Source organism: Micromys minutus (assembly GCF_963924665.1).
Source record: "Micromys minutus genome assembly, chromosome: 11".
Taxonomy (NCBI): Eukaryota; Metazoa; Chordata; class Mammalia; order Rodentia; family Muridae; genus Micromys; species Micromys minutus.
In genome coordinates this window covers 56,422,187-56,443,203 of record NC_137980.1, presented here as the reverse complement: position 1 = coordinate 56,443,203, position 21,017 = coordinate 56,422,187, and the positions used below count along the sequence as shown (strand labels likewise).

Here is a 21,017-nt window from a genome sequence, read left to right as displayed (position 1 = left end):
ATTCAGTAACACCAACTATCAAAACAATTTCATTGCCATTAGAGCCATAAGTACTGTTCTGTCTTATAACTGGAAGTTTAATTCACTAACCAACATTTTCAACTCTAACAAAAGTTGATAACAAGGTTGAGGACAGCTCTTGTTGAGAATAATTTTTAGTTTTGCTTTGAGCATGAAAGATGGTAAAGTTTGCCAGTGCTTGGACATTTGTCTGCTGTGTGGTTGGCAAGTGGAATTCTCAGGTGCTATTTGTGATTTAAAAATATACATAGCTGAGAGATTAGTATTATAATGAATGAAATTCACCTCTGGTACTACTTCAGTAAATGGGATAGATACAGATATTTTTCTACAGAGTACCTGTTGAGAGCTGATTCTGCATTACAAAATAAGCAGAGTTAGATTTGTGTGCTGTAGTTGTTAGCTTTTGAGCTAATGGAAAAAATTCTCAGTGGCAAAGGGATGCAGGGCATGATACAGCTTATCATCTTTCATTTATAGACAGCACATATATTCTGCTAAGTGACCAGGTGCAGGTTACTTTATTTCTTCTCCCTGGAGACTTGTTATGATTGTTAACAGGCTGTGAATCACTTACACACATGGCTATTTACTGTTCTCAAAGTCAAAATGTGTTAAGTGAATTAATTATTTAAATAACAGTTAATATTACCTTTTTGTTGATTGTGTTTTTGCAATTAATAATCTAAATTCTCAGGAAAGAAATCTAAAGAGTGCTAGTATTATACATTGAGCCTTTCTACTGTAAAGTAAATTATAGCTTTTCATCTGATATATTTTAGTTGAGTATGGTCACTTTGAAAAGTTGTAATTTACTGCAAAAGTATTTCCTTGCTAAAACTTTTCAAATCTGTTATCAAATGCCATTTTTCTCTAATTATATGTAACCCATTTTTAAAATAGGCTTTATTTTTTATACACTCATATCTTGATCATGTTTTTTCTTCCATCAACTTCTCCCAGATCCACCCCATCTTTATGCTTTTCGTCTCTTTCCTTTCCTTCTTCCTTCCCTTAAGAAAACTAATAATACAAAACAAAAAGTGCTCCAAAGTAAAGCAATACATGGGCTCTATTTTTTTGTGTTGGGCACCTTTTTCTGGGCTTGGAGCCAGCCCTGGAGTGCTTGATAATACCCAGTAACATTCCATTGGGAAAAACATGGCTTCCTAGCAGGTATCAACAGCAAATAACTAAAAGGTGAGGTTTTAACTAAGAGTCAAAACCCTCAAGTCACTTAGAGATTCATGAGAGTAAGAAATGTTGATTTGTTATATAAAAGAATGTTTGAAGTATGACTAAAAGTTAAGGAGGCTAGTTTATATGAACACCTCAGATAATAAATGAATATTAAATTGACTTAAAATTAACATGTCAATAATTTAACAATTTATTCAGGTAAAAATCAAGTATTGGAAAGTTTCATACCTCACATCTGCGCCCTGGTTATTGATTCAAGAGTGAATTTTTGCATTCAGCAGGAGGTAACTCTCTTTTCAGCCTAACAATGAGAAAGTAAATGATAAAATGAAATAATTTATCTTAGACTAAGTTTCTTAAATTAATTTCATGGGGGTATACTTCTGTTGTCTGAGTAATTTATTGATTGACAATGTAATTCTTAAATAATCATTAAAATCTATAAACTGAATGGATTTATGTATGCGTATCACTAATGAAAGAACCTATACTGCCAAGATACTAAGAGTTTTCTAGCATGTAGATGCCAATATAGCATGTAGTTTTGTTTATGTACATGCATGTGCATAACCATAAGAACAGAAGATAGGTAAGCTCTTATTTGTTCCCTCAAGTCTTAAGAATAGTTAGATGCTCTTTCACAGTGGGTGAAGGAGTCATCCTGTGCTGAAGCACATTTTACACTAGTTCTTCCCTTCATCAGACTTATATTCCCCACTTAGAACTTTAAATTCAGATAACTTTTTCTCTAAGCTTCTTAGAAAACAGTTACTTTTTTTTCTTTTTCAGGCTTTAAAGAAAATGAATTTGATGCTTGACAGAATACCTCAAGATGCCAACAAAATACTTTCTAATCAAGAAATATTAACTCTCATGTAATAATTTTAATAACTTATTCTGATAAACTGTTTAAGAATTGTAAGAAACATGCAGTCACAAATTTTGATATAATATGGTGTTTATATTTTCTCCAAAAGTCAGTTATACTAGCCAATTGTGTTTTTCCCAAAACATAATGGGCTTTCTATTTCATTGATATTAGTTTAGTACATAATTTTTTATTTTAATTTACAGGAGTAATATGGGAGAAAGGATTTTAGATGTAGGAGGTAAGTATACCTTTCCAAGATTTGAAATCATTTCATATTTATGAATGTTACATATATCTTTGACAAAGTTATTAGATTTCATATATTACATTACCAGAATACACCAAAAGAATTATAATCTGTTTATCTAAACTAAAAGAAGAATTTTTAATTAATAAAAATAAAGAGATGTCTTGGAACAAATAATTTGTCATGATAATAAAAATTAGATAGGTATGTGTGCCCACCTAGTGATAGTTAGGATTGGTAACTTAATGCTCTACTACACTGGAAATACTTGTGCTGAAATTTTTTTAATTACTTAAATTATAGTGTCTAATATTTTTATAGTTGATAGACAATTTTAAAACAATGTATTTACTACAAAGAGCTTGATTTTTCTTTACATTCCTATGATTAAATTTTGATTTAGTGATATATATAAAATAAAGTATGACTTTAATATTTAACTGTAAACATAACAATATGTTATATATTGTATAAATTGTTTTTCAATGTAGAGTTATAAAGAAATGGTAAAGTGTTAGGTGATTTAAGTTTTTTTTTTTTTTACTTTTAAAAAATGAACAATTAAAACAATAAACTTTTTTTCTTTTCCTTTTTTTTTTTTTTTTTTTTGCCTTACAAAATGGAATTTTATCAGCTTAGACTCTTGACCTCTAAACTGACTAATTTTTTTTTAAGATTATGAATTACAGGTAGGCATTGTGGAAGCTTTGTGTAGAATGACCACAGAAAAACGGAGACAAGAACTGGCATATGAATGGTTTTCAATGGACTTTATTGCTAATGCATTTAAGGAGATTAAAGACTGTGAATTTGAAACAGTAAGTAGTGTGAAAAAAAACAAGTCTAGAAAAGAGTTTTGTACAATTTATATTTTTAAAACCCTTTGTTGTTTTGTTTTAATTGAACAACTTTATTTTAAAAAACAAAGATAAATGTACAGATCCTCTTTTGTTTTTTAAAACTAGGATTGCAGAATCTTTCTCAACTTGGTAAATGGCATGCTCGGTGATAGAAGAAGGTAAGCTTGATGCAGCATGCAGCTATTTGCTGGTAAGGAAGGAGAGCTGAGCTTAGTGATGAGCATTTATAACTATAATTTTTTATTGCACTGTGAAATATGTAGATATTTCTTTAAGACAGTATTTATGTAACATACAGTATAAACTAGTACAATCTTAACCTGAAATACTCCTGATGGCTTTGTTCAGCTTTGTACTTAGAAGGAAAAATTCGTCTTATTTATTATTAGCTCATATTAATAACTGAGTGTCCTAATTTGTTTTACCATGTTTCAGAATTGCATGTATATTATCATTTGATGTTTAAGGAATGATTAAAAATCGGGCCATACATCTATATATTGGAGTGAAATGTATAAATAACATAAGTAGATTTTTTTATTATTTAATATCAGAAACAAGCATGAAATGCTAGAAAATATAAATTTCATCATTAATATTTATGTGTATGGGTGTTTTTGCCTCCATGTATGTCTGTGCTTTATGTGCATACAATCCTGAAACAACCAGAAAAGAATATTGTATAACCTGGAACTGAAGCTAAACAGCTGTAAGAAGCTATGTGAGTGCTGGAAATTGAATTCAGGTGTCCTAAAGGAACAGCAAATTCTCTTACTGCTAAGCCATCTCTCCAGCCCAAAGCAACAGAGTGTTGTAATACCTGGTCCCTGAGAATGTTCTGGATAGACTATGTTTGAGTTATTTGCTGAGGAAGTAAAAGATAGGGCTAGGCCTAAATGCAAAGAGTCTTATTGCCTGCATTTGAATCATAGATTCCCATCTATTCTATTCTGTGAGTTATTTAATCTATTTTTCTCTTTCTTTTCTTTTCTTTTTACACTCAAGATTTTATTTCCCTCCAGGTCCACCCTTCTACTGTTCCACATCCCATACCTCCCCCATCTCCATGAGGATGTCCCCACCCTACCCACCCCACCATACCTCTAAACTCTCCAAGGCCTCCCGGTCTCTTGAGGGTTAAGTGCGTCTTCTCTGACTGAACCCAGACCCGAGAGTCCCCTGCTGTATATGTGCTCTTATCAGCTGGTGTGTGCTGCCTGGTTGGTGATCCAGTATCTGAGAGATCACAGGGATCCAGGTTAATTGAGACAGCTGATTCTCTTACTGGGTCGCCTTCCTCCAGCTTTGCCCTAATTCAACCACAGGGTCGGCAGCTTCTGTTGATTGGTTGGGTGTAAATATCTGCATCTGACTCTTTCAGCTGCTTGCTGGGTCTTTCAGAGGGCAGTCATGGTAGGTCCCTCTTGGTGAGTGCTCCATAGAGTCAGTCCTCTTGAGCTGGATCCCTTTTGGGCCTTTCCCTGGACCTTCTTTTCCTCAGGCTCTTCTCCATTTCAATTCTTGCAGTTTTTTTCAGATAGGAACAATTATGGGTCAGAGTTTTGACTGTGGGATAGCAACTCCATTCATCACTTGGTTCCCTGTCTTTCTGCTAGAGGTGGGCTCTACAAGTTCCCTCTCCCTACTGTAGGGCATTATATCTACCCCACCCCCCCTTTGAGTCCTGAGGGTCTCTTACCTCCCAGGTCTCAGATACATTCTGGAGAGTCCTCCCAACATTTTATCTCCTGGGGTCGCCTGTTTTCATTCTTTCTGCTGGCCCTCAAGACTTCAATCCTTGCCCCTACCCAATACCAGATCATCCACCCCACCCCATCCCCTTTCCCTTCCAGGTACCTCCCTAACTCCCTCCCTCCCTCCCCCCTTCCCCCTTGTGAAATCTTAATATCTTCAGTTTCCTTAGCTGTGTGATAGGAATACTAATAATACTTATTACTTATGTTTTTTTTTTACTTATGTTTGTTAAAGAGACTGACTAAAGTACTTTAAGTAGTATCTTACCACAAACATTTTCTAAAAATTTAGCCATTTTTTTCTATCAACAACCTCCCTACCTTTTTACACAATCAAGTCTTGTGGCAACTTTCATTGTATGAATATGTAAGTGTAATTAGGAACAGTTGTTCATATTTGAAATGATATTTAGGTAATGCTTTTCTTTACCTAAACAGATTTCCAATAAAGTGTTTAAAATAGTAATGGTATGGCCTGGCTTGGTGCTTGCCACCTATTACTTCAGTTACTTGCAAGGTTAGAGTAGGAGCATCATATTTGAGGCCAACTTGGACAAGAATCATACCCCATATCAAAAATAGAATTAAAGATATTATTTTTAAAAATTTTATAAGAATCAACTTCCCCCTGATTCTAGATATTGTTTTGTAGATATAACTTGAACAAGTTAATTCTTGGAAAGCTGATTTATTTTTTCCTAAATTGTTTTGTGTTTTAGGGTCTTTACATTTCCTTGCTTGTCAGCATTTCTTGGTAAATATGAGGTAAGTTTTGAATTTATACAAACTTCAATTATTGGATAATTTTATATAGAAGTTAAATAGATTATGGACTACATAATGTTTTAAAATATTAAAGTACTAAACTTAGATGATGGTACAGCTAACTGCTCCTGTCCTTACAATGACAGCAGGAAAGATGGACTAGCTCATCTTAGCAGAGAGGGAGAACAAGGCTGTTGTTCTTTATCTTTCCCCGATCCTTAAAGACATTATTGGGGATGATCATTCATGAGTATATTCAGACTATTTTCAGCCTCTGTTAATTCTTAAAATGGTTTTTGATTTCTGGATCTAATTTCTATGTAAACAAGTAGCATTTCCTTGTTCTAAACTATCTAAATGTGCAACATTTTGGCTGTCTTCATCTACTTACACTTTATCTCTTGAAAACATTCAGGGAATGTTCTATTTTATATGTGTTGCTGATTTCTAGAATTAAACTCAAATAATAGTTTAGTTATAACTAACCTGGTAATTTTTTGTGTTTTATAAACATTGTATATACTAGTTTTATACATTATGTTAGCTGCAGATACCATCAGATGAAAAACTTGAGGAATTCTGGATTGATTTTAATCTTGGGAGCCACACTCTGTCATTCTACATTGCTGGAGATGATGACGTAAGCTCTTACCCTTTTATGTCACTGTATACACACATGTAAGGGACATCATTTATTTTACTTTCAGAATACATGTTTATATACTTTTTAAACTATTCTTTTGATAGATTTTAACATTAGCTTTTATTTTAAGATTGTTTAAGCTATCATGCTAATTAAAATGAAACCCATTTGATTTTTATGTTAACAAAATAAGTGCTAAATTTTAATACTAATTTTAGCATTAAAATTCAGAAGTGAATATTTACAAAACTTTTTGGTCACATGAACAAAATGAATCAACAGTAGAAGAGACAGCATGAAGGCTGCTCAGTGGTACCGTGCTTAGCCTGTGGGAGGCCCTTGGACATTCAGACACTTGGTGAAAACTAACTCAGGCTTGAAACCTCCTAGGAAGATGTGAGGGAATTGTAGAAGTGGGTTTTAGTTCTATATGGTATCCTAGTCATCTGTAGACCTCCCAAGATGGAATATTTTTTGTTGACCTGTTTGTAAACTGAGGAAAGATATTGAAGTCATTACATCCTGGCTATCACTTATTTGGTACAATGGCATATTTGGTACATCTGGCTTGAATTATGAAATCACTTCTGGGTTATGATAGAGTTGATCAGCACTTAATAATATTGTGATTGCTGATGTTGTAAAGAGACCCTTAACCTTTTAAGTCAGGAAAAAATATATACTCAGTCTTTTTCCCTCTAAATTTAAGGATCATCAATGGGAAGCTGTCACTGTGCCTGAAGAAAAAGTTCAGATGTACAACATTGAAGGTACTAAACCTGAAGCTTACCTAGAATTTATATAAATAGAATCATATGCTATGTAACAATTTTCTGGTTATGTTATTTCAAATTTATTTAGCTACTTGATGTGGCATGTATCAATAATTACTTTTTACTGTTAGGTTAGTATTCCTTCAAATGATTATATCTTAATTAATCTAAGTGCAGGGAACCTTTGGACATTTGGAGTGTTAAAATTTTAGCTGCTGCTGTAAATATTGATGTATAATCTGTATATGCTTTACTTCTCTCGGGACAATTACTAGGGAGTGCAGTGCTTGTCTCATACTAATATATGAATATGAATATGCTGATCTATTCAACTGTAGAAACTTCCAAAGTATTGGCTCAAATTTCACCAGTTTGTTTTTAACCTCAGTGTGTGAAGAGATTCAGTTCCTGTGCCAGCAAGATGGCTCAGTGGCTAAAGGTACTTGCTACCAAATGAATTTGATTCCCCGGGACCTACATGATGGAAAGATAAAACCCACCCCTGGGAATTGTTGTCTGGTCTCTACAGATATGCTGTGCATGTGTGCCTACATACCCACACATGCATTTACCTGCACACAAAGAGACTAAAATCTAATAGCTTTCTGAAGGAAATAATTTCAATTTTGTTGAGTCCTAACTTCTCTTGTCTTACTGCTCTAGCAATATCATTGCATTATTAAGAGAAATTATTAGACTAAAATTTTAATATTTTTTCTGATATCAGGAGAATAGCAAAAATTAATTCATATTTCTCATCATTAAGTCTTATACTGTCTTGGTTTGTTTCCTGTTACTATTACAGAATACCTGTGGCTGAATTAATATGTAAACAGAGAAAGTTGATTTTGGTTGGTAGTAGGGTGTTGCAGTAAATGTTAAAAAATAGATCGGGTTTAACTCTTACCAGCCCTGAGGTCTTACTCAGGCCTGGTTTTAGTTTGGAATCACCCGCTCCTCTGGTGCCCGGTCCAAGCTGCCAACACAGCCCAACTTGTCCCCACAACTCCCTTCCCTTGGCGATTTTTTACCACCTGTTTTCTGCCTCTGTCCCGGGGTATCTCTGTACCCCAAAATCCCACACAAACACAGCTCTACAGCCCGATAGCTTTTCATACAGGTTTATATGTTCAACTCTCAATCCACAAACCCTTTACATAACAAGATTACATTAAATAGACGAAGATACAAACTGCCTGTCATATAAGATGCTAGACTTATGAAATCCTTAATGTTCATAGCTTTTTAATACCAATAAATGTCACCTGAATCTAGCTGGTCCTTGGGTTGCTCCATATTGCCACTATCTTCTTACATCATCTGACCTCCTCTCCCTCCTACCTCCCTTGCCCAGCCTAGTTACTGGCTTTCCTTTATTTTACTAATTAAAATGGGAAGGTTCAGTTGGAGTGACTAGCCAGTCCAACCTTGGGAAGTGGAATTAACATTAAAATACTAACAGCTTCTGGACAGCGTACATTTCCTCCCTATTGTCTAGTTAAAAAAGTTTTGTTTTCAACTATAAGATGAATATAACTGTTACAGTTTACAATTTATAAAGTATAAGACAGCCTTAACATCTAGCCTATCAATTTTGTCTAGTAAATAAAGCACTGTTTTATCTATCTTGAAAGACTATAATTTTATATCTGACATATCTCGGTTTTAGATTGTATGTCATCTGAAAATCACCTTTTGAGATCTATATTAACTTTCTTAATGCCAAACAACTGGTCCAGCTAAGAGGCTACCAGTCTCAACAACGTCAAAAATCTCAGAATGACTAATATTACCTAATAATGAGAAGCACAAAACACAGCTTCCAAAACTATCCAATATATCGAGGCTGCTGCTGATCACTAGGCCAGTCCCACCTCTCTCAAAACGTTGGAGCATCAGACATCAGCCTTCTGGTTCAGGCTCGTATCTGACAGACCTTTTAATGCAGAAATTTGAAGGGCTGATAATTTTGACCAAGTGTCTGTCTCGTCACAACTGAAGCAACTCCATTGAGGCTCAATTTCTTTTTAGAATCTAAGAATGGGCGCTGTCAAGAGCAGACAGGTCTTTAGCCAAATGAACTCCAATTTAAAGAAAGTCTATAAGTATATTCTGTGGACTTCTGACACTTTTGAAAATTATCTACCTACACAAAACATCTCTGAACTGCTAAGCCTTGACTACTCTTGACTATCTTAAATTGAAATTGCCTTTTTAAATAGGTGACTTTTAATGACTCAGAACCACTTGTCATCTAGCCCTCAACTAGATTGTTTAACCAACTAAATACAATGTTTAATCTGTATCAATTCAACCTTTAGTACTGTAAAGATTATAACTTTAACTTTGTATCAATTAAAAGGATTCTTACCAATGAAGATATGACTTTAGCTTAGTTACCAAAATAGGATTATGACTGTGTAATTAAGTCTGGCTAATTCTTTCCTGTATGAGTAGAGGATCCTGGGAGTCTCGTGATCAAACTACTAATGTACTTGTTTAATCCCTGGCAAAAGGGCCTCATGGTAAGAAGCAGAAGGGATTGTATGGGAAGTAATTTTGAGGAACCCGAGCTCAACTTTATAATAACCATCTCTAGCACCTCCATAGAAGTTGATTATTAATCTGTTTATGAGCCAGGTATCTGTTGTTAATTATTCAGCATTGCCAGAATGAAGAATTTTCAACTTGACTTTTACTGATGACAGTGAACCACCATATTCATACCATAGAATTTGTCTTAAATCATTTAGTATATTTCACAGAATTATTTCTTGAAATTGTCTGTTTTTAATTATCTGAATTGCCTTTGGCCTTTTTCTAAAGTCAGTAGTTTCTTTAGTGCCACTGATGCACTAGTATTTATTTCCTGTCAAGTTACTTTATGATTGGCATTGTAGTTAGACTTATAGAAGTTCTGAGTAATTCTCCACTGAAAAAAGAGAGAGTGAGGACTTAGGACTCTGTGTGGGCATTGGTAAATTTATCCCAAAGGTGTGGTTATGTTAGTTTATTTGACTATGAACCTTTTGCATTTCTGTCTTAATCTGAGAGGCTGTGGCACCTACAGTTGTGCTTTGTAAAAAAAATGTAGCTCACTAGGCATTCAGTCCAAACTCAAGCAGACATTGTAAGTGGGGAATGACTGCATTTGAGACTGGCCTGTTTCAGGAAGCATTTTATATTTAAGCCAGTTAGGCAATTGGAGAGTTAACTCTTTTAATAATTAAAATATTTAAATGATGCTTAATAAATGTATATAATTAGAAGGTACAACATATTTCTGCACGTGCACATAGCCCTAGTCAGAGAAATCGGGTAAGAAAAATTTAGTAGGAGTACTCAGTAGCCTTTTCTGTCCAGCTCCTTATACTACCCAGAAAATAAAGTCCATTATAATAAAATAAAGAAGATAAAGTTCCTTTAAAGTCTACATTTACTATTTTACTAATTTTGAATCAGTTTTGAAAGAAAAGTTACATTTTCTTTTCTCGTTAATTTCTCTCCTTGTTATATTCTGCTGTACATCTTTAAAGATTTTACTGTCAAGATACTTAACTCCTCTCATTAAGATTTCTCTCTCTCTCTCTCTCTCTCTCTCTCTCTCTCTCTCTCTCTCTCTCTCTCTCTCTCTCTCTCTCTCTCTGTGTGTGTGTGTGTGTGTGTGTGCCTTTACATTGACTTCTCCACATTTGACACTGGTGACTACAATTTATTTTTTAAATTTTCTCAGCTGAGCTTCAAACATACAGAGAGCACTACTGTTCTCATAATCTTATCCTAAAGAGTGCTTCCTTTATTTTCTGTCCAGCAGTGTATAATGAAGACTACTTGGTTAACCCCAGTAAGGAAGCTATTCTTTGTTTTAAAACTGGAGATTCTCTCCTTTGACATTCTGTTGCATGTTTAATTGTAGCAGGGGGTAGTGGGGGGCACATGTGAGAGACACAGTGTTAATGGAAGTCAAAAGGACAACTTTTGGGAGTTGGTTCTTTCTACCATGTTGGTGCTGAGTTTCAGGGTCATCAGGCTTTTGGCAGCAAGCATCACTATCCTCTGGTCTAATGTAACCAGGCCTAAAAGCCACTCTTGGCTAGTTCCCCCTTCCCTCCTGTTTGTATTCCTACTTTTCATGCATTTTGTATTTACTCTGCTTCCTGTTCATCATGACATGGTGATTAATGAGAAAAACTAAATATTGGTTTATTTCTGTATGGATTACAGTTCATACACTGGGACTGGAGTATGTCTTTATTGGATTGAAAAGTTTGAGACTGAGAACTGCATCCTTCTTCCTCATAAAACCCTGAAATTTTTTAGTTAAAATGTTATTAATAGTTAATATGTTGATTTAATAGAGATCTTTGTATATATGTATATCTAGAAATAATGTTAGTATGAATTAAAGTTATTTTTTTTATTCTTAAGAAAGCAGTTTTTTTTTTCAGGCATGTTCATGGGATATTTTAAGAAATAGAACCTGAAAAGTAGAAATCTCAGTAGTTAGGGCATTATTGTGTAGCATAGGTGAGAACACTGAAACTGAGATATACGTTGACTGGTTTGCTTTTATAATTGGTATGAGAGTAAACACCTAGTTTTAAATTTTTGAATTTTGATTCAATTTGATATTTTATAGTATACAGACTAGTATCATGGAAATTATTTTGTTTTCTATATACAGTGAGAGAATCAAAGAAGCTACTGACTTTAACTTTGAAAAACATAGTAAAAATTAGTAAAAAAGAAGGAAAAGAGTTACTTTTGTATTTTGATGCATCATTAGAAATCACCAATGTGACTAACAAACTTTTTGGTGAAAATAAATATAAGGTAAGCTTTTAAAACCTTGTTCAAAAAATAGTATGATCATGGTATGTGGGACCCTAGGGACTCTTAATTGCATAGATTTTAGCTCTTTAAAATTAGACTGTGAAGGGGGCTGGCAAGATGGCCCAGTGGGTAAGGCACTTTGCCACCAAGTCTGAAGACCAGACTTTGACCCCTAGGATCCACCTTTGTTGGAAAGTGAGAACTGACCTCACAAGTTGTCCTCAGCCACTTCATGTGCACTATGGCTGTACTACGGATACCTGTTAGCGCAGTTAGTCTGATTGTTTGAGATGCCTTTTTAAAATAAAACCTCAGACAGCAGGATTGTCTTGACAGTAGCTGCTTAGACCATTTGATGAGTTACTGTCATGTATTTAAATACTGAAATAAAACATCTTCAAAATATTAAACATTTTGAGAATTACAGAAATGATAGAAGTAAACAGTTGACCTATGGAAAAATTACATAAACTAGAGATTATTCAAGAAAGATTATAGTGCAAAGCATGATTATGGAGATGAGACTTGAAAATGCCTATGGAGAAAGGGTATTAAAGTCTGTACAAATCAAGAACTGTTTAACTGAGAACATAAGGGGACATTTAGGGAACATTTTTGAGCAATAATCTTTTAATTTGGATAATATAAAAGATTTCTATCAGACCAGGGTTGGTGGTATGCACCTTTAATACCAAAATTCAGAAGGCAGAGGCAAGTGGATCTCTGAGTTTAAGGCTGACCCAACTACATAGCAAGAGCCTGTCTCAAAAAATATTCAAAAATATAATATATTCATAAGGAACCCTTGTATAGAAAGCAAAATGGAAAACTTGAGAATGGATGGTACTAAGTAACTGAAATGTTCCTAACTTAGACCAGTTATGTATGTGTATCATGTTATGTATGATTTGGGGATAATTGGCAGTTGTGGAAGAATAGGTAGAAAATAAATACACTTAAGTAGAAATAAAATGGCATCACTTTGAATTAATTGAATTTTAGGAATTTACCAGAAAACAAGGTATTTCTGTTGCCAAAACATCTATTCATATACTTTTTGATGCAAGTGGATCACAGGTATGTCTCTGACTTATTCAATTTTTATTCAACACTAAATAGCTGTAGTAGAAAAGCCAGTTTTAGAGGGTAATTGTGTGAAAACAGATGGTCTGTATATAAATGGTTCTGTAATAAAATATTTCAGTTAATGATAATTTTATAGAAGTAAAAGATTATTGAAAACTACAATTTGAGTAATTTTAAAAATGAGAACTGTGAGTGGTGAAATTTGCTTGCAAACATGGCTGTTTTATTAGGTTATTTGGTGAAACTAAGAAAATGCCTAGTAAGGAAAGATAGTGTGAATATAAGAGTAACAGAAGCCTTCAAAAATAGTGATTTTTTTAAAAACCCATCTGATTTTTTATTTTTCAAAGTAGAATTTTCTCCATTATAAATTCACAGATTCTAGTACCAGAAAGTCAACCATCTCCAGACAAAGAAAACGTCATTCATCTAAAAGAGAAATCTAACCTCCAAAAGAAACTTATAAACCCTCTAAAACCAGACGACAGCAACAGCCAGGATGAGGTAAATATGACATCTAACGATTTATTATTAAACAACCACAGATCAATCACTACAGAAGGCAACAGCTAAAGCATCTAGAATGTATATAGTATTACCTTGACCAATGTAGCATTTTGATTTCTGTCCCATCTTTTACATATTCAAAAAGAAGCAAGGATTTTAACAGGTCATATTTATTATGCTGCACACTTATTTGTAAATCCTAAATTGAAGATACATAGAGTACCTACTTTTTCCATTTATGCTTTTTTTCCTATCATTGTTTTGGTTCTAACACAAAATGCAAGCTTTAAAATGTCTTCTGTTTTTAGGTTTCTTTCTTCTTTGTACACTGAAGCACCTTATGTATGTGGCACTCTCTGAAACTTGTGTCCCTGTATTCCCTGGTTCTACTTACCAATTTCTGTTACTTTTAGGAATCACTCTAAGTGGTGTGGGGTAATTTAATCTTTTTAGTAGAATCATTGGCACTGAATTCCTATAATTAATTTATGAGGGAAATATTAAAGGGTGCTTAGCATGTCGAAAGCATTCAAAATAGTTTTAAATACATGTACATGTAAACATCATCTTCCTGAAATACTGAAAACCACAAATCATTTATTATTAAATATTTATAAAATGTTTTCAGCTAGTATATAAAAATCCTATATTGTAATACCCATGATGATCTATAAATATTTTAAAACAGTGATTTTGTCTATTTGTTCATTACCAGCTATGAAGATTACACCATCTAATTAGCCTAAAACATAGAGATATGAGGGATATTATATTTATTTAAAAATACTTAACCTTTTTCATGTAGTCAAGGCAGAACATTATGAATAACATTGTAGGTTATTTAATGTTTAAATAGAATGTGTGTTTATTGTGACTGTTTTTTGTGGTTTAAGATCACTACACCTAGTAGAAAGAAAATGTCTGAAGCATCAATGATTGTTCCTGATACAGACAGATACACGGTGCGAAGTCCAATACTCTTAATCAACACATGTAAGTGTTATATTGTCTTTCAAGATTTCAGCAAGTATTTTAAGGGTGGAAATTTTAATTCAGGGAAGTTCTAGATATAAAATTGATAAACTATGAATCACAGTATCTTCTAACTAGAAAAGGTATTGACTTAAAACAATTTTTAAAATATTCTGGGTTAGTAATTTAAGCAGGAGGCATCATAACGTAGTGATTAGAAATAGTGTTGGAGTTTTTAATGTTTCTTTGATTTAGTTCTTTAATGCCAGATTTATACTTGACGCACATTATTCCCTGGGAAAATACAGAATTAATTTATTTTCCAACCCATGGAACCAAAATACCCCATTAGTTTGTTTAAAGATTACATAAAAATCATTCATTCAACAAATAATGATGTGAAATAGTGGCTTAATACCTGTTACATTCTAGTACTAGTTGCTTAATAATGACCTTACAGTCCAAAAATCCCAGTTTCCCACTGGGTGACAGCCTTGGGCATGGCAGATTTCTCAAATTAGTAGTGTCCAATTTGAATAATTCTTTGAATCCTTCCTAGTAATTTTTTCTCCTCTTGTTAAATGGCGTAGTGTCTACTTAAGCCAGAAACCTAGGAAGTATCCTGAGAACCTCCATCTCTCACCTTCCTCATCTGAAAGTACCTCTGTAACAACAGGGAAAACAGCTGTTGTCTTTGTTCTTTTAGCAACACCACGAAGAAGTAGGGCAATAAATTCTGCTGAGAAAGCTGTTTCTAAAACATCAGAAAGTGGAATGGATTATGCTGTGTCACTCAGATCTAGACAATCCGATGGAAGAAATACATGGAATAATAAAGCCAACGTAAGGATACTTCATGTTAAAATAAAATTTAACAAGTTATTTTTGAAATCTGTACCGAATTGCTTTCTTTTCCAAATACAATCTCTATTTATTTAGAAAACTATATGTTTTTCTAAATACCAGTTATCCTTGTAAAGGTTCTGCTGGCACATGACCCATTGTGCTTACATTAGAAGTAGTTACTTCACTGTTCCTGAAATTTACACATGGCTAGGAGAAAGGGACTTTCTGTCACTCTCTGTTGTACAAACCTGTATCTGCTGAGAGCGCACTGAAGAGGCTGCAGCCTACTCCCAAAGATGGAAGCTGACTCAGTGTGCCCAGAGATATACATGGCATGAGTTGAATAGATTGCAAAATGTAGTCAGAGCTTGTTTCCTAAAGTCACTATTGTTCTTATTCTGTGACATAGTCCTGAGAATTGCACAATGACTAGTAGCTCAGAGAGGACAGCTGAGGTAAAATATCTGCACTAGAGTTTGCTGATAGTGATGGCAGGTTCATGTTTTAATCTGTAGGATGAATCTGTGGCTATGAAAAGATTGATTCAGGAAAAAACTTACCAGGGAAATGGTTAAATTTTTTTAAAAATTATTTAACATTTTGTAAATTTCAGCTCTTAACATTTTCAAAAGAGAATAGTGTATGAAATCAACAGCAGCAGGAGACATGTTTGTGGAGATTCTAGAAATCATAACTTTAAGTGTACTGGCTCCAAGATAAAATAGAAAATTTGTAGAATCATCTGCCTCCTTGTTTGCAGGGAAAGTTATTTTCTTATGTTTTTTTGTTTTAGATTTATTTATTTTATGTATATGAGTGCTCTATCTGCATGACAAAAGAGGGTATCAGATCACATTACAGATGATTGTGAGCCACCATGTTGCTAGAAGTTGAATTCAAGACCTCTGAAAGAGCAGCCAGTGTTCTTAATAGCTGAGCCATCTCTCTAGCCCTTTATGTGTGTGTGTGTGTGTGTGTGTGTGTTTTAAAATAGGCAATTGTCTAAGAATTATGTGTGTACCATTCATAAAATATATATGCCATCTAATTTTCATACTAAGGCAAACTTAGATTTTCAAAGCTTAATTGTCTTTGAAAAGTTAAATTCATATTATACCTTAATTTATGTTTACATATGTCTTTCTTATGTTAATAGCATAACAAAACTGCAGTTGTACAAAACAAAGAACATGAGGATAATGAATCCCCAGATCAAAATTTCAGTAAGTACTTTTGGGGATTAATTTTAGTCACTGTGAGTGCACCTGCAAAAGTATGTAAATGTGTGTGTGTGTGTGTGTGTGTGTGTGTGTGTGTGTGTGTGTGTGTATGTGTGTGTGTACACATGCACTCGATGTATGCATGTGTCTGCCTGTATGTGTGTGTATACAGGTGGGTAGGAGAGAAAGAGAGCAAGTGAGCCCTTTTTAATCTTTTTATCCCCAGTGGATTTTATTAATTTGAAAATAACTAGCTTGTAATAACTGTGCTGGCATTATATAAAGAAATGTTGATGGGCTGACTCTCTTTTAGCCTATATAACCTTGCTAGCTGCTGGGAAGTTTGTGTCTGAGAGGGGAGTGGTGTAAGGTCAATCTTCTAATCCCCAAATGTCGGCTTGTACAGGATTAGACTTTCACTTTAGTCTTCCAACTTCATGAAAAAGTGAAAATGCAATCATTTTCTTTTGTTTAGATGAAATTGAGGACACTCTCTCTGATACATATGCCGTGGGAAAAGTAGACAAGCCTGCGTAAGTATGACAGTGTCCGTCAGACCACTTAGCATTTGTTCATATTGTTTTGAATAAGTAAAATTGTAGTTAACAGATTTGACAAAAAAGGCCTTCATATTAATATTATCAGAATGCAATGTCAGTCATAGCATTAATTATTAGGTGATAGTTATGATGGAACAATGAGAAATAGGCTTTCCTTTTTTTCCATGTGAAGCAGCCATAAGAGTGTGAAAAAAAATTGAGTTTAGTGTCTTTATTTTTTAAATCTTTATTAAATTATTTTATTTATTTACATTCCAAAAGTTGACCCCCTTTCTCGTCCCCACTCCTCAAGTTCTTCACCCCACCCCACCCCCACCTCTGAGGGGGTGCTCTCCCACCTGCCACCGACTCCCACTAGCACTCCTCTTCCCTGGGGCATCAAGTTTCCACAAGGCTAAGTGCAGTCTCTCCCTCTGAGGCCTGAAGAGGCAGTCCTCTGCTATATATGTTTCTGGGGCCACGAACAGGCCCATCTACACTCCTTGGTTTATGGCTTAGACTCTGGGTGCTCTGAGGGGTCTGGGTTAATTGACACTATTATTCTTCCTATGGTATTGCAATCCCTTTGAGCTCCTTAAGTCCTTTCTCTAACGCTTTCATATTGGTTCCCAACCTTAATCCAGTAGTTGGCTGTATCTGCATTTGTCTCAGTCAGCTGCTTTCAGAAGACAGCCATGCCAGGCACACACAACATGACATCAATATTAGTGTAAATTTGGTGTCCATGCATGTGGTGAATCCGTGTTGTGCATGAATGTTGGGCCAGTCACAGGGTGGCCTTTCTTTCAGTCTCTGTTTGGTTTTTGTTCCTGCATTTTCTTTAGACAGGAACAATTCTAGGCTAAGCATTTTGAAGTTGGGTGGGTAGCTTCCTGCCTCAACTGGGGGTCATGTCTTACTACTGGAGGTATCTCTTCAGGTTCTGCCTCCCCTCTGTTGAGTATTTTGGCTAATGTCATCCCCATGAAGTGCTCTTACATCCCAGGGCATTTCTCCTGTCTCATTCCATGCCTGATTCTACCTGTCCTTCCTCTTCTCCTTCCCCCTCCCCTCTCCCACCCAGGTACTTCCCTCCTCCCTCTCTCTCTCATGATTATTTTGTTTCCCTTCTAAGTAGATTTGAAGCATCCATACTCTGGCCTTTCTTCTTATTAAGCTTTCTACAGTCTGTGAGTTGTATCATGGGTATTCTGAACGTTTTTGGCTAATATCCATTTATCAAGGAGTGCATACCATGTAAGTCCTTTTGGGTCTAAGTTACCTCACTCAGACTGATATATTTTAGTTGCATCCATTTGCCCGCAAAACTCATGATGCCCTCCTTTTTAATAGCTGGGTAACATTTCATTATGTAAATGAACCACATTTTCTGTCTCCATTCTTGGGTTGAAGTACATCTGGGTTGTTTCCAACTTCTGGCTATCATAAATAAGACTGTTATGAACATAATGTAGCATGTGTGGAGCATAGTTGTGATATGGTGGAGCATGTTTTGACTATATTCCCAGGAGTGGTATAGCTGGGTCTTCAGGTAGAGCTATTTTCAGTTTTCTGAGGAACTGCCAGATTGGTTTTCAGAGTGTTTGTATAAGCTTGCAATCCCACCAGCAATGGAGGAATATTCCCATTTCTCCATATCCTCACCTTCATCTGAGTTTTTTAATCTTAGCTATTCTGACTGGTGTGAGGTAGAATCTCAGGGTTGTTTTGATTTGCATTTCCCTGATGACTAAGAATGTTGAACATTTCTTTAGATGATTTGCTTCTCAGCCATTCAGGATTCCTCAGTTAAGAATTCTCTGTTTAGCTCTTTTTAATTGGGTTATTTGGTTTTCTGACAGTGTCCTTTGCCTTATAAAAGCTTTTCAGTTTTGAGATCTCATTTGTCAATTGTTGATCTCAGAGCCTGAGTCATTGGTGTTCCCCCTGTTCCAATGGATTGGAGACCATTTCCCATTTTCTCTTCTGTTAGATTCAGTGTATCTGGTTTTATGTGGAAGTTCTTGATCCACTTGGACTTGAGCTTTGTACAAGGAGATAAATATGGATCAGTTTTCATTTTTCTATGTGCAGACTTCCAGCTAGACAAGCACCATTTGTTGAAGATGATTTCTTTTTTTCATTATGGTTTTGGTTAATTCACAATAAGATAGAATATGCAAAGATGTACTTAGGTATGGAGCTATGCAGTAACAGTAATGGTATTTTTCTAGTATTAGTAATCTGATCATTTATATAATTTTTACAAGCTATATGACAACTTTTTTTCACACTTAATTGGTTAGCATGTTCTCCAAAACCATTTGAGTATTATATAAAAGCATCACATCTTAAAAACTCATGCACTAATGTTTGATAATATATTGAGCAAATAAAATGTTTTCTAGATTACCTGGTGTATTAGACATCTCAAAAAATAAAGCACATTCCAGATGGGCATGTTGGACACCTGTAACAACTATCAAACTCAGCAATAACCAGAGAGCCCATGCTTTACCAGAAGATACTTTTACCCAAGGTGAAAACAGTCTTTTCAGTTTATCCAATAGTGTTTAGTGAAACAACACGCTTAACCTAGCAAGTAATTTTGTTTACAGAAAAATTTAGATGTTACCAGTATATTCATTGTAGAAGACTTTCTCCTTCTTTCACTAGATACTGGTGTCAACAAAAAATGCACTAAACAAAAATCAGTATCTGATGATGATTCTGAAGAAACACAAAGGGTAAAACATAGTAAAGATGTAATCAAGTGTAACAAGTCAGATGAAGCAGAAGTTTGTGAAAGAAACATTCAAGAACAAAATCATCCTAAATATTCACAAAAGAAAGATACTACAAATACAAAGAAGAGTGATTGGCATATTGAATCTGAAACTACTTATAAATCAGTACTCTTAAATAAGACAACTGAAGAATCACTCATCTATAAGAAGACATGTGTATTGTCAAAAGATGTGAATACTACTATTTGTGATAAAAGCCCTTCTATAAAAAGCATGAGGAGTCATACAAAGTCAAGGAAAGAACTGATGTCTGAACTTACTTCATGTGAGCTAGAAGAAATACCAGTGGTGAGTGTTGGATGTGTTCTTACTCAGAGGTGTAATTGATTGCTACAGACTTGACACAGATAAATGTCTTGTTCTTTAGTTCAGTTCCTGAATGCTTCCTTAAGCTCCCAATTCACCTCCCTAACATAGCCTTGTAGAACAAGATTGGTATAATCAGGTATGTCAATGTATATGAACTGTTTTGGTTTTTCATAATGCTTTCTTTATAAGTGGCTATTGTGTGTGCTCTAAGTAAGTCTTCCAACTGTCCTACTTTGCTTTCTATCTTGGTGATATACACATGACCAAAATGAACTGGGAAAAGAAAGTTTGTTACAGATTACAATCTATTATGGAGGGAAGTCAGGGCTTGTTCTCCATGGCTCACTCAGCCAGCTTTCTTACACAGACCCAGGACCACCTGTCAGGGTTTACACCATCCATAATGGACTGGGCCCCTTTATATCAGTCATTAATCAAAAAATTGCACTTAAAGGCAAACTGATGTAGGTAACAACATAAAAGTCCCTTCTTTCCTGTGGACTATATCTCTTTTAAGCTGATGATGAATAACCAGCAGAAATGGTAAGCAAAATAAGTGTGTTGATGATAGTAGTGGTGTTGATGTTGGTGGTGGCTTCAATTTCATGTAAAAGAAAGGCTAAAACCATTTTACTGAACTTAAATGTGATAATCATTCTTTTTTTTTTTCATGGAGCACAGAAACCAGACTGAGCATTTGTTAGGGTTTGTGTGTAGTGGAATGTCCCTAATGCTATGCTTTGAAAGCTTGGTCCCAGCTAGTG

The 21,017-nt window shown here is 34.8% G+C and overlaps 1 protein-coding gene across 1 annotated transcript in view; it reads left to right on the top strand.

Moving 5' to 3' along the window:
* SYCP2 (synaptonemal complex protein 2) overlaps positions 1–21,017 on the top strand; it is a gene marked incomplete at both ends in the record, with an annotated part of 58,735 nt that overhangs the window by 12,185 nt on the left and 25,533 nt on the right. The window contains 17 exons of the mRNA XM_080925588.1: positions 1,420–1,505; positions 2,011–2,096; positions 2,296–2,330; positions 3,015–3,157; positions 3,305–3,357; positions 5,673–5,718; positions 6,263–6,358; positions 7,071–7,131; positions 11,819–11,967; positions 12,970–13,044; positions 13,432–13,557; positions 14,454–14,553; positions 15,239–15,375; positions 16,535–16,601; positions 17,074–17,131; positions 19,546–19,676; positions 19,814–20,232. Of these exons, the coding sequence (XP_080781714.1) occupies positions 1,420–1,505; positions 2,011–2,096; positions 2,296–2,330; positions 3,015–3,157; positions 3,305–3,357; positions 5,673–5,718; positions 6,263–6,358; positions 7,071–7,131; positions 11,819–11,967; positions 12,970–13,044; positions 13,432–13,557; positions 14,454–14,553; positions 15,239–15,375; positions 16,535–16,601; positions 17,074–17,131; positions 19,546–19,676; positions 19,814–20,232 (1,868 nt within the window). The remainder of the gene's footprint in view (positions 1–1,419; positions 1,506–2,010; positions 2,097–2,295; positions 2,331–3,014; positions 3,158–3,304; positions 3,358–5,672; positions 5,719–6,262; positions 6,359–7,070; positions 7,132–11,818; positions 11,968–12,969; positions 13,045–13,431; positions 13,558–14,453; positions 14,554–15,238; positions 15,376–16,534; positions 16,602–17,073; positions 17,132–19,545; positions 19,677–19,813; positions 20,233–21,017) is intronic.